This window comes from Chaetodon auriga, chromosome 13 (assembly GCF_051107435.1).
Source record: "Chaetodon auriga isolate fChaAug3 chromosome 13, fChaAug3.hap1, whole genome shotgun sequence".
NCBI classification, from domain to species: Eukaryota; Metazoa; Chordata; class Actinopteri; order Chaetodontiformes; family Chaetodontidae; genus Chaetodon; species Chaetodon auriga.
This window is the reverse complement of record NC_135086.1, coordinates 99,312-114,793: the sequence shown is the minus strand read 5'-3', so window position 1 is coordinate 114,793 and position 15,482 is coordinate 99,312. Positions and strand designations below refer to the sequence as shown.

The 15,482-nt window shown below is 43.9% G+C and overlaps 1 protein-coding gene across 2 annotated transcripts in view; it reads left to right on the top strand.

Annotated features, from left to right (window-relative positions):
- The first annotated feature begins 419 nt into the window (after window positions 1-419).
- The window catches only part of acvr2aa (activin A receptor type 2Aa), a 34,087-nt gene continuing 19,024 nt past the window's right edge, over window positions 420-15,482 (top strand). For both annotated transcript variants that reach the window (XM_076746322.1, XM_076746321.1), the window contains exons 1-4: window positions 420-1,746; window positions 10,921-11,152; window positions 14,346-14,461; window positions 15,123-15,277. In XM_076746322.1, the coding sequence (XP_076602437.1) occupies window positions 1,692-1,746; window positions 10,921-11,152; window positions 14,346-14,461; window positions 15,123-15,277 (558 nt within the window). In that variant the 5' untranslated portion in view covers window positions 420-1,691. The remainder of the gene's footprint in view (window positions 1,747-10,920; window positions 11,153-14,345; window positions 14,462-15,122; window positions 15,278-15,482) is intronic.

Sequence of the window (15,482 nt, the reverse complement as noted above, 5' to 3'; positions counted from 1 at the left end):
ATGTTACAGTTCATCCAAAGCAGAAAGACAGGCTCAGTATTTCTCTGAACGTTTCGCGCTGTCTTTCAGGTTGTCCGCATAAACTAACGCCTTCTCATCACAGATTATTTTTCCCGTGTTCAGCGGACTCGTTCCGATCTTTCTCCGTCTTTAACCCGTGTTCCAAGTATGAAAGCAGCGGAGCAGCGGTTCTGACCGCCCGCCAGGCTCGCTGACAGGAGAATTCCGGGATTCCAGCCGTCATACGTCAGGACGCCGCTCGGGATTGGTGGAGGAATGCGAATTGAGCTCCTCCTACACAGCCTATTGGATACTGACGGTGTCAATCACAGTATCCTCAACGCTGAGGCAGATGAGTATGGAAGAAGGTGGGGAAAAAAACAAAAAACAAAAATAATCTGAAGCGGGCGGCCATTTTACGTCTGCTCGGCCAGGCAGGGAGAGAGTGGACGTGAGGACAGAGAGGCACCCCGGCGGGGAGGAACAATCCGCGGATGTTTGTCTTCACTTCATTTACTCGGCGGATTCCCCACACGGAGAGAAATCTGCACGGCTGTGTGCGCGGTTTGTGGTTTTCCTCGTCGGGATCCAGTTCAGGAAACCTGCTCCCATCAGACCAGTCGGGCTGCTAGCTGCGGAGCTAAACTAACGGCTAGCCGGGCCAGCTCGCTGTTCGATGGCCCAGTTGTGGTCGTCCGTGGCGGATTGAGCACTGCAGCTTGGCTCGATAACATAGTGGCCGATGGTGGAGGGCTGTTTTCCAGACGTGGACTCTGATCCAGGATCAGACCACCAACACGATGTTTGGATCAGCCTGTCAGAAGCTTATTTTACTCACTAACATGTCGTGAACACACGGGTTCAACTTTTCCTGCCTGACGGTCAGCTGGAGACGAAGTGGAAGGTTTTCGAAATCAGAGCAGGAAAAACTGAATTCCTGTTCGGGACAAACTGGATTTATTCCCCGGGTTTGACCCAAGTGCAATTCAGTGTCTTTTAGACGACAGTATTTTTTCTCGTGTAATTCAGTGAGTTAATGGCATTTTTCGTGGCAGCAGTATTCTTATAACCTTGTGCATAATGTACATATATAGAGCTGATTTTTATTTTTTATTCTGTGTCCTTTTTCATTGTCCTTTTGCGCCTTTTCTCTTTTTACACTCTGCCGGCTGTTTAATGTCCTCGGCGTGGGATTAATAAAGTTTTATCGTATTGAATCTCCCGTCATTCACAGCCGAGAAATCAGTGCAGATCGATAAAATGTCGTGTTTGATTCTGAAGAAGAAAGCTGCTCACCTGCTCGGCAAAAACCAGCAGAAAGACCAGCAGAAAGACCAGCGTTCCCAGTGACTCCAGCTTTCCGTCCGCGGTGAATCGGCCTGTTCTGCTAGTGTCGGTCCGGTGAACAGAGCTGACAGTCGTCCGTCTGTGGACGGTTGTTCGTCGGAGCTCTCCGCTAACGGACCGGGCCTGTCCTCACGTTACCGGCTTATACCTGCAGCTCCGGATCCCCCTCAGTCCAGGTTTCCGGTTACCTGAGTCATATGTGATCACGGGGCTGGACTCAGTGTTTGGACCTGGACAGGGTGCAGGTCCTCGGTGTTCAAAGATACTTTAAAGGGACTCTAATCCTTGTTGTCTTCGATTTGGGATTAAAAACGAAATTGAGGAAATTACTCTGTGGATCCACGATGGGATCAGCGACCAAACTGGCCTTCGGTGTGTTCCTCATCTCGTGCTCCTCAGGTGAGTCTGTCGTACCTGGAGATACAGGCTTGTCACATAGTGGGAGTACTGCACTTGTACTACAAGTCGTGGTATTTGTAGTGATCAGTTGGAGACACATCAGTACTGATCATCGATGAATCTGCAGATTGTTGATAATTCAGTTTATCAAATGTCAGAATACATGGAAAAGGTCAGATCTGTGAATTCAGAATATTTTTATTATCCAATAATCTGCTGATTACTTCTTCAATTTACTGTCAGAGAAAACTCACAGCTCATATTATTAATCTTGATTTTCATCTCGACAAACTGAAACCAGTGAACTGATGAAATTTTATGATTTTTTTTTTTTTTTAAAAAAGGAATAATTGGATCATGAATTTTCTGCCGATGGATTCATTGATTAATTGGCTCATGGATTAATTGTTGAATGGTTGCAGCTGTGGCTCCATTGACTCGGAAATGGTAAAACTGTGTTTTAAATCAATAACGACACACGAACAATATTATTAATCTGATCAGACAAACCAATACAGTACAAAGTGAATGGAGGCTCAGGATCACATTGATTCTTGTCTGAGACAGAAATAAAAACATTGATAGTTCATTCAGGTTCATCTCAGTCTTTTAAGTTCACTTTCAGTTTTCTGGTTTCAAATGAAAATCACAGAAATTCTCAACAACATAAAGAAATCTGAAAGCTGAAACTCTGTCATCTTTTCCCTCCAATCTTAGAAATGAAGGCAGTTTAATGATGCTCTCAGCAGCACGTCAAAGTGTTTCCTCTCTGCTGAAACTCTGAACAGGACTGATGGCTCTGAGGGGGATTAGCTTAGCTTAGCTTAGCTTTGAAAATTACAAATGGCTGCTGAGCCAACAGGACACACTTCATGCTTCAGCGGTGTTGAATTAGGAACTGTCACCGACCTCTGCAGACTCTTCGCTCTGGTCAGCCTGTGGGTCCTTCAGGTGTCTCTTAAATTTGTTGTGTTGTTGTATTATTACAAAGTCAAAGTCAGCTTTATTGTCAATTCTTCACATGTACCAGACACACAAAGGAATTGAAATTACATTTCCCGCTATCCCCTGGTGAGACAAGACATTTCTGACACTAAAGTAGACAGTAAAGTGCACAGGCACAAAGAATAAAGACAGACAGACAGACAAATCCTAACAGACATATCCTACCTGTTGTCACCTGCTGTTAGCTGTTGTTAGCTCTGCTCTGTAGCATCGCTTGCTTGTATCCTTTGACCTTCCTTGTTCACGTGCCATAAATACAAGGTGAACCAGAATCGCCACGGAGGCTCTGTACTTACAAACGTTGTAAGCTAACACCGTGAGCTAACACCACGAGTTAACACAGCGAGCTAACACTGCGAGCTAACACTGCGAGCTAATGGCAACAAATGAGACAGGTGATGAGAAGAAGACAGCTCTGTGAGTGGCCAGAGGAGGCGGGACTGTGTGGGCACAGCAGTGTGTGTGTGTGTGTCTTAACTGTATGTGTGTCACTGTGTGTATGTGTGTGTGTTACTTTGTGTGTGTTTTCGTTCAGTGTTATTTCTGCAGTTTCTAGTTTCAGCTGCGTTCAGACTTAATAAAGATAATAACAACGATATTGTTTGTTCAGCTCGTTCCACAAACAGAAATATTCAGTCAGCGAATGAACAGCTGAAGGTCAAATTAGAGGTCAAAGCGACATCAAATATGGGCTCATGTCATCAGAGAAATGTAAAACTTTTATGTGATGTCACATGATCCAGTGTTTCCTCTACATTCATTTAGGAGTGGCGGGCCGCCATTCCTAAATCCTAGCCGCCGCTCCTTTAAATTTCTTTTTTTTTTTTTTTTTTTTTTTTTTATTGTCGCAAATACACCACTGCCGCATGTCTCCAGCTTCACAGCAGAGTCCGACGTTAATTACTCGGGAGAGCGCGGCCTTGAAAGTGACATCACGTCAAGCACCCAGACACCAGGTCAGAGAGTCAGAGGAGTGTCGTCTTGGAAAGAAGGGCAGCGACTTACCGGAGAAAAGGTGGACTTATTACTGAAGTTCAACAGACATTCGCAAAATACTGATGGCCAGCTAACGTTACGTAACATATCGGTATGTTAAGTTAAGGGCCCAGTGCCAACTCAGTGTCGCTAATGTGAGTAAACGAATTGATAGCATTAAGCTAATATCTACACGCCATAACTGCTGACTGCATTTTCAGATGAGCTTGTTCAAATATTTATAAGAGAAAATATATAAGAGTAACAACAATATAAGAGAAAGACAGCTGATGAAGATGAGTTAATCAGGTATCATTAGCCTTTTACTGACTCATAAATGATGATGGTCAGGTGAAAAATTGTGTCCACACTTGCAGTCAGATGTGATGTGAGTGTAAATGATCTAACGTTAATATTTTATGTAATCGTATAAGACAAGTAACATCAGACAGGGAGGAGCAGTGGAACAAAGTGAAGGAGAGCAGAGTACAGCAGGAGGAGAGCCGAGTGAAGGAGCAGGAGAGTCGAGTGAAGGAGCAGGAGAGCCGAGTACAGCAGGAGGAGAGCAGAGTGAAGGAGCAGGAGAGCAGAGTGAAGGAGCAGGAGGAGAGCCGAGTGAAGGAGCAGGAGGAGAGCAGAGTGAAGGAGCAGGAGAGCCGAGTACAGCAGGAGGAGAGCAGAGTGAAGGAGCAGGAGAGCAGAGTGAAGGAGCAGGAGAGCCGAGTACAGCAGGAGGAGAGCAGAGTGAAGGAGCAGGAGGAGAGCAGAGTGAAGGAGCAGGAGGAGAGCAGAGTGAAGGAGCAGGAGAGCCGAGTACAGCAGGAGGAGAGCAGAGTGAAGGAGCAGGAGAGCCGAGTGAAGGAGCAGGAGGAGAGCCGAGTGAAGGAGCAGGAGGAGAGCCGAGTGAAGGAGCAGGAGAGCCGAGTGAAGGAGCAGGAGAGCCGAGTACAGCAGGAGGAGAGCAGAGTGAAGGAGCAGGAGAGCCGAGTACAGCAGGAGGAGAGCAGAGTGAAGGAGCAGGAGAGCAGAGTGAAGGAGGAGGAGAGCAGAGTGAAGGAGCAGGAGAGCCGAGTGAAGGAGCAGGAGACCAGAGTGAAGGAGCAGGAGAGCCGAGTACAGCAGGAGGAGAGCAGAGTGAAGGAGCAGGAGAGCCGAGTGAAGGAGCAGGAGGAGAGCAGAGTGAAGGAGCAGGAGGAGAGCAGAGTGAAGGAGCAGGAGAGCAGAGTGAAGGAGCAGGAGAGCCGAGTGAAGGAGCAGGAGAGCAGAGTGAAGGAGCAGGAGAGCCGAGTGAAGGAGTAGGAGAGCAGAGTGATGGAGCAGCCTCTGAGCTTTAGAGCTCTTCTATTAAAAAACCCAGAAAAATTCATTGTTCTGAGCCTGGGTGCAAACTTTGCCACTGATTCTACAGCCCCATCAAGAAATTATTATTTATTGTTTTTATTTATTTAATTGATTAGCTGTGAGTCATACCTGTTCACCTCTGACCCTAATTTTGTTGCCCATTTTTCAATTTAGTCTTAGTCTTATTTTTAGTCTTGTGTCAAAGTTCCTGGTTAGTCTTAGTCACATTTATTCATTCACATATTTTTTGTTAGTCATGTTTTAGTCGACTAAAAGTCTCAACATTTTAGTCTATTTTTAGTCAAACAAAAACATAAGGTACTTTAGTCGAGTTTTGGTCAAAACATTTTAGTCTTTTTCTATTTTTTATTTCAGAGATGATTTTTGTTTATTCATTCCAGTTGAATTTTGTTCCACAGCTAAAATATTGATTAAATGTCTGGAATAACAAACATCTTGAGTGAATTGAATTGAACTGAAGAATGAATCTTCAATGCACCTTTGCTAAAAGTGTCTGGTTTGTTGATTCAATACACATTTACAAATGATGCACTTTTTCTGTCAAAATTTTATTTAGAAACACTGACAAAATAAAAAAAAAATCTGGTGTCAAATAATACGACTCTCACAGCCGAGCAGACACAGACTAAAACATCATTAAAACTTAAAAGGATAGACTTTCTGTAGGCCTAATTAGTTGGCTAGTGGCTACATGCATAGATGCTAGCTGCAAGGACTAGCTTAGTCAACCAGTGTATGCAGATGCGTGCCAGTTAGCTTACCTGAATATTTGGGTGGGTGAGGGTTGAATGCCTTTTCAAGTTGGTGGGTTTTTTACTGCCCATATTCCCATCTGTTAAAACGAGCCATTGAGTTTGATCTGAGTCTGTGTATAGAAAATGGGACCAAACGTCCTGTCGCTTCTTCCTCCCTTGCATGGTTCCAGCTCTCACGCCATCCGAGTTCTCGCATGTGGTTTCGTGTTGAAGCCGCAGGGGCGCAGCAAGACGACATACGTAGAAGAACTGCCGGCAGAAACACATGACAGCTGGACTGGATGTTGCATTTCCTCTTGTGTAGTAGACGAAAACGAGGAGGGAGTTTTTGTTTAGTTTTTACTTCATGCAAACATTTTGTCTTGTTTTTATTCGTCAACAATAAAGCACATTAACACAGTTTTAGTCGCTGTTTTTAGAACATTGGTGCCGTCCCGTCATCGTCTCGTCTTAGTCATGGGAAAAAGGGTCGTTGACGAACATCTTTCGTCTCCGCTCATCTGACAAAGATGAAGAGGAGGAAGAACAGTCCATACCTGTGGTATCTTTTTATCTTTTCTCAAACTGTGTGTCGGATGAAAAATGGAATCAGATTTCTGAAAAGGTGCACATACACACACACAGGCACCACTGTCCACCTGGAAAGGTGTGCACGTTGATCAGCCTCATGTCCTGTCCTCTACACGCCCACATTTAACCATAAATGGTCAAAAATCAGAGCACCTGATGATTGATGATGACATGAGACCTCCTGACAGGAAGTCAGCCCAGTCCGAATCTGTGTGTTTACCTGGCACTGGTATCTGATCAGAGGTCAGTACCATGAAGCAGGCTGAACCTCGTCCGTCTCTGTCTTCACTGAGCTCAGCATCAGATATCCAGATAATAGCCAGTATCCTGAAGCTGATTATTAACTGGACCGGTTCACACTGGTTTGTGAATGAGGACGACCTGCAGGAAACTTCAGTTAAAGCAGAAAACCAGATGAAAGTCACTGAACTGAATTTGACTAAAAAGCTGCAGAAACACTAGAAATCATCTCCAGATCTTACAGGACGTGGTGGAAGAGGTGTGGGAATGTTTGCTATGTTTTTATTGTTAGTATGTTTTCTTTTTTGTCTGATGAACAAATGGGTCTGAAAATGTGAAGTGCTGTGACAGAACCCAGAATCCTGATGTCTGTAAACACCTGATCCAGGTGTCTGATCTCTGTCTGTAAGGTGTTCAGTGTAGTGTGTAGTCAACTAACATCACCTGGTGGTTAGCGATGCTGGATTGGAGTTCATGTCAGCCATGTTTCTCCACTGAGTCCACGTTTCTCTCGGCACCTCACACTCCAACTGGCCTCTGGTGTAAAGTTTGGATACTTTGAAGACTTTGAGACATTTAAGTGGTTTTAAATGTTTCCACGTGTAGTTTCACAGCTGTCATCACGATGTCTCCACCTGTACACACCACCTCCATCATCTGCTGCTTAGGCACTTTCCTCACAGTGATGGTGTTCAGCCTCACCTGTCAGGTGAAAGGTGCTGCTGACGCTGCTATTGTGAGCACGCTCAGGTGTTTCCATAACAAACTGCTCAGTGGTCACTGATTGGTTTATCAGCCCGCAGCAGAATCCATGTTGATGTGATATCCCATAATTATAATAAGACTAAGGGAATCAGATAAACCAACCGATGAGACCTGCGGTCAGTTTGGTTTCTAATCACGCTCATGAATGACATCATACTAAATGTGGTAATGCTCACGCAGGTTTGCTAACCACCAGGTAAAGTTAGTTGACTGCACACCTGTACACCTGACACACAGAGATCAGAAAACTGGATCAGGTGTTTACAGACCACAGGATTGTGGGTTCACTTACAGGTGTTCAGCTTGATGAGTGTCTGAGCCTTTTCACCCGTGTCACGCTTCAGATTTTCTGAGCCTTCGCCTGTTCAGGATCCTGTGAAATCATGAGCTTTATGAGCCTTTAAGTTTTAACAGAGTCCACATCAACACATCCAAACCACATCCATTACATTCACCTTTTGCTTCAACAGATTTGCGTTTTAAACCTTTTTGTAATTCAAGGCACTTCCTGGAAAAAAAGTTTCTATCACGATGTGAAGTGTGTAACACAAACACTCTGCAGAGGAAGTGAACCCAGCGACCTGCCTGCTAACCTGTTCTCATAAAAGTAACCTGCAGCCTTCCCAGCGGTGTGTGAACACACCTGGAGCTGAGGTGGATTCTCACACCTTTTGAAGGATGTGGGGGAAATCTAGTGTTCATAGTTCTGTGTTCATTAGTGTAGAATCAGCTGAAAATAAGAATCATTAGCTGTGTCCCAATTCAGCGGCTGCATCCTTCGGAGGACCCAGCCTACGCGGTCTCCGGAGGCAACGGCTTCGGAGGCTCCTCCGTCGGCCGCATCAACTATCGGTAAATGGGACAGTCTAGCCTTCGGAGCATTTCCTGATTACATCATGACGTCATAACTTCTTCCCTCCTAACCTGGGAAAAACACACGTACGGGGTGCAGAGATGCACCCGTACAGCTCCTATCGCTTCTAAGAGGAGCGAAATGTAGCCTATTATACAACTTACAAATTGACCTGATGTGAATATCTTCACAGCTACAATAAGATATTAGTTGACATGCGAGCTTGTAATATTTGTAAGTGAAGGGTTTTAATAAGGCTAACAGTTAACTGAGCTCCTCATATCAACAGGTCGCCATTGTTAAAAAAAAAAACAATCGGTGCCCAAAGCATCTTGGGATATGGGAGGCCGCAAACGATAGTAGCGATGCATCCTCCGTATACAGGGAAAAGGAGGACGCATTTGTCGGCTGCATTTGTCGGATCCTTCAAATTTGGACGAATTGGGACAGCCTTCGCGCAGCGTTATGATGTAATCGGCCTTCAAATCCATCCTCCGAAGGATGCAGCCGCTGAACTGGGACACAGCTGTTGTGTTTTTCGTTACCTTAGAATGAGTCTTTATGTCTACAGAAGGAGCCCGCCATGTTGCACCGCCATCTTTCTACAGTAGCCCAGAAGGGACAAACCAAACACAGACTCTAGAGAGGGATTTGAACATTTTTTAGTAGCCACCTTTGACAAGAATTAGAAATTGACCTTTAGTCTTAGTCTCTTACTGAAAGAACGTAGTTTGTTTAAACTCACATTGAAGTCTATTGTTGAGTGGATTTAATCTGCTTGTCGTCATGTTTTAGTCACTTTCATCACACTGTAATGGAATTTGCTGAAGGCTGTTTTCCAGCTGTAAAAATTCCAGTGAAAAGGAAGCACACCTTGAACTATGAGTTTAGTTATCTGGGCTGAGAATGTGTCACTGTACGTCTTCCAGATCCTAGAACTATGAATGTCTGAAGTTAGACAGGTCCCGTTTCCCTCTCTGCAAATCTCTGCACTCTGTGTTTGGATGTGCTAAATCATTTAATCCAACATTATTTTAATTCCCACCAAGTAATGTTTTGAGCGTGATGCAGTTCTTTTTACTGCTTTGTTCATCAGCATCATGTTTGTTCAAACTCAACACGGAAGCAAGACGGCAAAATGTTCTGTCTGTGAACTAAACTGGACTCAACAGCAGCGCTGAGCTCCGTCCATCCATTGTTTGTCAGTAGTATGGATACTTTGTATCAGTACTATTGTTTGTCAGTAGTATGGATACTTTGTATCAGTACTATTGTTTGTCAGTAGTATGGATACTTTGTATCAGTACTATTGTTTGTCAGTAGTATGGATACTTTGTATCAGTGCTATTGTTGGTCAGTAGTATGGATACTTTGTATCAGTACTATTGTTTGTCAGTAGTATGGATACTTTGTATCAGTAGTATTGCGTGTCAGTAGTATGGATACTTTGTATCAGTAGTATTGCGTGTCAGTAGTATGATTACTTTATTTCTTATTCCTCTATTCATTTGTTTTAGTAATTGGTAGATCCTTTTTGATTGTGTCCCTCTTCAGAACCTGTTTTTTCTGTCTGGTTTTACTTCACCACATGTGCTCTCAGTTCTTTTATCCTCGTTCTTTTCCTCACTGTACCCTTCTGGTTTTACTCACATGATTTATAGTGACATCATTTTATTATTTATTTAGAGATTTAAATGCATATACATTACAAAATATTCACTGTGTTGAAGAAATATTTGCCCGCTTAGCTTGACCTCCATTGCATTTTCAGTCAATCGAAATGGGAGAAATTCCGGTCAGATATTATCTGATTGCACCTTATTTTCCCATGTTTTTGTGTGTTTCACTCATGGAAACAACAGCATTTGTACTTCCTGTGGATGATCACAGGTGTCAGTGTACGTCTACTAACACTACTGTGTTTGTTGGGTGTCATTAGCCTCATCAAAGACATCACTTCTTATTACTAATGGCCTAAAGTAAGGTGTGATGAACTGATGGCAGTCAGTTTCATTTGGTAATCTAGGCACACTCGACTCTGATCGTACATTTAGGTTTAAATTTCCAGTCTAGATTTGTCATTTGTCCCTCCAGGGCTTTGCGGCTCAGATTGTTATTCTGAGTGTGTGACGACATTATAGAAATGATTCCTACAGAGAGAGACCCTTTTGTTAAAGAGTAAGATTCTTTTTGTGTATCCAGAAACAGCTCTTATACTCTCAGCAAAGCCGCCAGACTCCATTCACAAAAACAGTGAATTAACATCATAAGACACGCTTCACTGAAACTAGACAGTAACAGAATAACTCACCAAAACCTTCTTGGTTCATCTTCCACAGTTGCAACAATCATCACTGGTTTGGTTTGGTTGAAGTAAACTCTTAATTCAGTGAGTCAGGAGAGGAGTGAGAGAGGATGGACATCAGAGATGGATCAAAAAATGACACTGCATTGTGAATTATCCTGTAATTTAAATGTGTACATTAAAAGAATAGTAATGAGTTTAACCAACTAGTATTTCTGGTGCCAACTAGCAATGGTAGCAATGTTTAATCAAGTGATCAACTTACACATCCCCAGTTCAGACTCGTGTCTGCTCCTCCTCAGGTTTATCAGCGCATTGTTGTCAGTCTCCCGTTTCGTCCTCAGGTGCGATCCTGGGCCGCTCAGACACTCAAAAGTGCGTCCACTACAACTACAACCCTTCATCCTCCTCGTCCTCGTCCCTGTCGGAGAGTCGAGGAAACCTCAGTAGGGTGGTCACATGCTCCGGAGAGAAAGATAAGAGACTTCACTGCTTCGCCACCTGGAAGAATGTATCTGGAGTGGTTCAGGTGGTCAAACAGGGCTGCTGGCTGGATGACGTCAACTGTTACGACAGGTAAGTGATTACTGTCAGACAGCAGGAATGTCTCAGGACGTACTGCAGTTTAAATCCTGACTTTAAACCTGCATGGAGGTCTTCATACAAACCTCCTTTAACAAGGAAACAGGCAGACTTGCAGTGGAGGATCCTCCATGGCATCGTGGCAGTGAACTCCTTCATCTCTGTGGTCAACGCTGCCACAGAGGACAAATGTCCCCTCTGCAGCCACAGAGAGACGGTGTTTCACTTGTCTCAGGGCTCTGTTTGTTTGCTGGAGGCCGTTTTTAGCAGATGTGAAGAAGTTTTTACGCAGCAGGCTTTTATCTTTGGTTTTAAGTACACTCGCCAAACAAAGAACTGATGTCAGGTGCTGGACTTTGTCTGAGGACAGGCTCAGATGGCGGTGTGTGTGAGCCGGAGGAGGAAGGTGGAGGAAGCCTTGAATGCTGATGTGGTTCCTGTGTTTGTGAGAATGGTGAAGTCCAGACTGCAGGTAGAGTTCAGCTTTTACCGAGCTGCTCAGGACCAGGACAGTGTCCAGGCGGCGTGGGGTTCTGGGGGGACAGAGGGACAAACCATGTTTGATCATGAGCTGATGTGACTGTAACACCTCCAGGAAGAAGCACGTTAACCCAAACCCACGAAAAGTCACCAATCAAGACTTTATACAGAGAACAAAAAGATTCATAAATGCTTGTTCAAAAATCTAAATCAAATCCTCTCTCTGTCTCTGTTTCTCTCTCTGTCTCTGTCTCTCAGTGTCTCTCTCTCTGTGTCTCTGTCTCTTTGTCTGTCTCTCTGTCTGTTGCAGATTCTCTGTTGTGTCTGCCTGCAGTCAGAAACACTGACTGAATTATCTTTTTGTGAACTTGTCGTGATGGCTGAATGTTAACTGTTTAAGAATGAAGTCAAACAGAAATGGACAGTTGATGAACTGTCAATAGTTTGGTATCAGAAACACATTAAATGTCAGTAAATCAGTCTGTCTTAATCAGTATTGATTTGCGTTGATTGTAAATGATTCAGAGTAATTAGCATCTGAATTGAATGGAATGAAAAGTGTCTCTTCAGTTGGTTAAATCCCTGCAGACCTGTGAAAGCAGCAGGGCACACATGCTGATAAATCTCCGGTGTCTGAGCCTTAAAGAGTGTTGTGTCTGAAAGGCCTTTGTACAGAAGCCCTGGCAGACATGACTTATGCTGCCCTCTGCTAGTCAGGGTGGTTACCACATGCTAGTCTGTGCTATGGAGGAGCTTGTCTTGGCCAGGAACATTTGCTCTGGCTGACTTTGCTGTGCCTAAATGCCAGAAAGTGAGTAATGGACAATAATTCCTGTTCACTGCCATTGAGAAGCTGGGTAGCCTTGGACGGACTAGAAACTGAAAATAATGAGTGTACATCTCTAGTTATTGAGCGAGTATTGGTTTTGGGTGTGCTGAATAGTGTGTTATTACAATCCATTTACCAATCTGTCATTTACCAAAGCAGTTATCTGTCAAGACTTCATGGCCTCATCTTTACAGTTTAAAGAGTGGAGGTTATCTTAGACCAGGCATGGGCAAACTATGGCCCGGGGGCCACATGCGGCCCGTTAAATGTTTTAATCCGGCCTGCCGAACTTGAAAAAATTAAATGAATAAACCTTGTTATTGTTTTATTTTCCCCGCATTTCTGATGTTTTCTCACTAGATGGCGCACTCTAGATACATTGGCTTTGTTGAGGTGAAGCGTTACTCCTCTTTTGCACTTTACCTTTTGACCCATCACCCCTACTGTAAAGATGAGCGGACCGAAGACCGTCTGAAACTAAATGACTTCTATGCTTCACTCAATGAAGCCGCGCTTCCAAATCTCCGGCGGACAGCGCAGAAGATGCTGGTGTTGTTCGGCTCGACCTACGTGTGTGAACAGACCTTCAGCGTCATGAACATCAACAAAGCCAGCCACAGATCCAAGTTAACAGACGAACACCTCAGATCCATTCTGAGAATTGCCACAACAAAACTAACTCCAGACTTTGATGCGCTGGCTAAAAAAGGAGACCAACAACACTGTTCCCATTAAAATGTGTGTGTCTCCGTGATGCGCACGTTCTCAAAATAAACAGTGTGCGCAGATCAAATATAACGCGCTCCACAGACTGACTTGCTGCCATTGTTTCGTCCTTGCACTGGTCGTTGTTGACTTTTGGCACCAGGGAAACAAATTGAATGGAAGGAGCAGGACAAGTACATCTGCACCTCCTACCGTTTTTGGAAAAAAAAAGACAGTCAGGAGGAGAGTGATGGTGATATTCTGAAGGATAACAGAACTCTCAGTGCTTTAAAATAGAAATGGTTAGTAATAAAAAAGTTGCATTTTATTTATTTGATTTTCAGTGTTTTAAGACTCATTTCAAAGTCAGATATTTTGTTGTAATCCTTTTCTTCATATTCATTTGAAATTAAAGCACACGTTTTCTCCATATCCCAAGATGTGTATTTTTTCTCAGATGAGGTGGGGTTACCAAAGCACTCCATCCATCTGCTCCTGGTCCGGCCCCTGGGTAAATGTTAGAACCCAGTGTGGCCCACGAATCAAAAAGTTTGCCCACCCCTGTCTTAGACAGTTTAAACAGCTGAGACGCTCCAGCATTCAGTTCAAACTTGGTGGCCAGGACCCCCGTGTCCTTATAGTTAGGATACAATCATTTAGAAACAGACTGCGTTTACCATGTTCCTGGGTCCACGTGTTCATCTCCTTCATCCTTCATGTGTTCACAAAGTGGTGAACCTCGCTCCATCCTCTGTGATCGACTGAGTCTTTCCAGGATGCCCCTTTCATACCCAACCATGATCCTCTCACCTGTTACCAGTCAGCCTGTTCACCTGTGGAATGTTCCAAACAGGTGTTTTTGGAGTGTACCACATCGTTCCCAGTCTGTGAAACGTGTTGCTGCATCAGAACATGAAATATATTGAATTTGAGGATTGATTTGATCTCAGGTCAGTTTGTGTCAGAGAGGATCAGATCAGGTGATCACGGACTGTTGTATTTGTGTTTTATGCAGCATCAAATCTTTCTCTGAATCAGGGTTGTAGATGTGTTGAAGCCTCCTGGACAAGCAGAGGAACATGTTCAACACTGAGGTCTGATCAGATATTCAGTGAAGTTCATCAGTAGCTTTTCTTTTTCTGAGGAACATGTTGTTGTTCTTCGCCCTGACAGGAGTGAATGTGTGGAGAAGAAAGACGCTCCTGAAGTCTTCTTCTGCTGCTGTGAAGGACGTTTGTGTAATGACAAGTTCTTCTACAGTCCTGACAGCAACCAGCCACCGATACCAAGTAAGATACACACACACCTGTGCACCATTTCTTCTGTTTACTTTTTCACCTGTTTGTCTTTTCACCTGTTGATTTCTTTTATCTGTTCACCTGTGCACCTGCTTGCCTGTTCACCATTTTAGGTGTTTACCTGTATACCTCTTTGACTGTTCACCTGTTGATTTCTTTTATCTGTTCACCTGTGCACCTGATCATCTGGTCACCTGGTCACCTGTTTCCCTGTTTATCTATGCACCCATTCACCTACCCACCTTTTCACCTGTTCAGCTGTTAACCTGTTTACCTGTTTGCCTTTGCACCTGTGCTCCTATTAACATATTCGTCACCTGTGTATGGGTGCACCACCTATGTTTAGGCTTTCTCACAATTGACTTTCCTCATAAAAATACTCATATTCTAATAAATGATCAGATTTTCTCATAGCCATGATAGTCATAATAATGTCATAACTCTACAGTTCATCCCATAATATCGTGACTTTGACTAAAAAATTCCAACCTAATTCAACAAGATGACTTTTTCTCAGAAAGCTTTACCTTTTTTTAACGACTGTCCCTTAGACCCTCTGTCTCCATGAACCATGTTGTAGTTTAATCAGTGCTGCAGTTTGTGTTGTTGTAACATCATAGTGACTTGAATGTTTTGTCTGTGTGTTGCCTAGCAACAAACAAACCAGTGACGCCAGATCCTCCGGTGCTGACCACTCTGATGTACTCACTGGTTCCCATCATGGCCGTCACTGCCATTGTCCTCTTCTCCTTCTGGATGTACCGACACCACAAACTGGCCTACCCACCTGTTCTGGTGCCCACACAGGTGAGACGCACGCACGCACACACACACACACACACACACACACACACACACACAGACGTACGTTGTGTTTTTATCACTTGTGAGGACATTAAATAGACTTACATTCATTTCCTGGAGCCTTACCCTAACCATAACCACTATCTGCCTTTTCCTATACCTAACCTAACCTTCCCTAACCCGTAACCCTATCAAACTTCAAACTTTA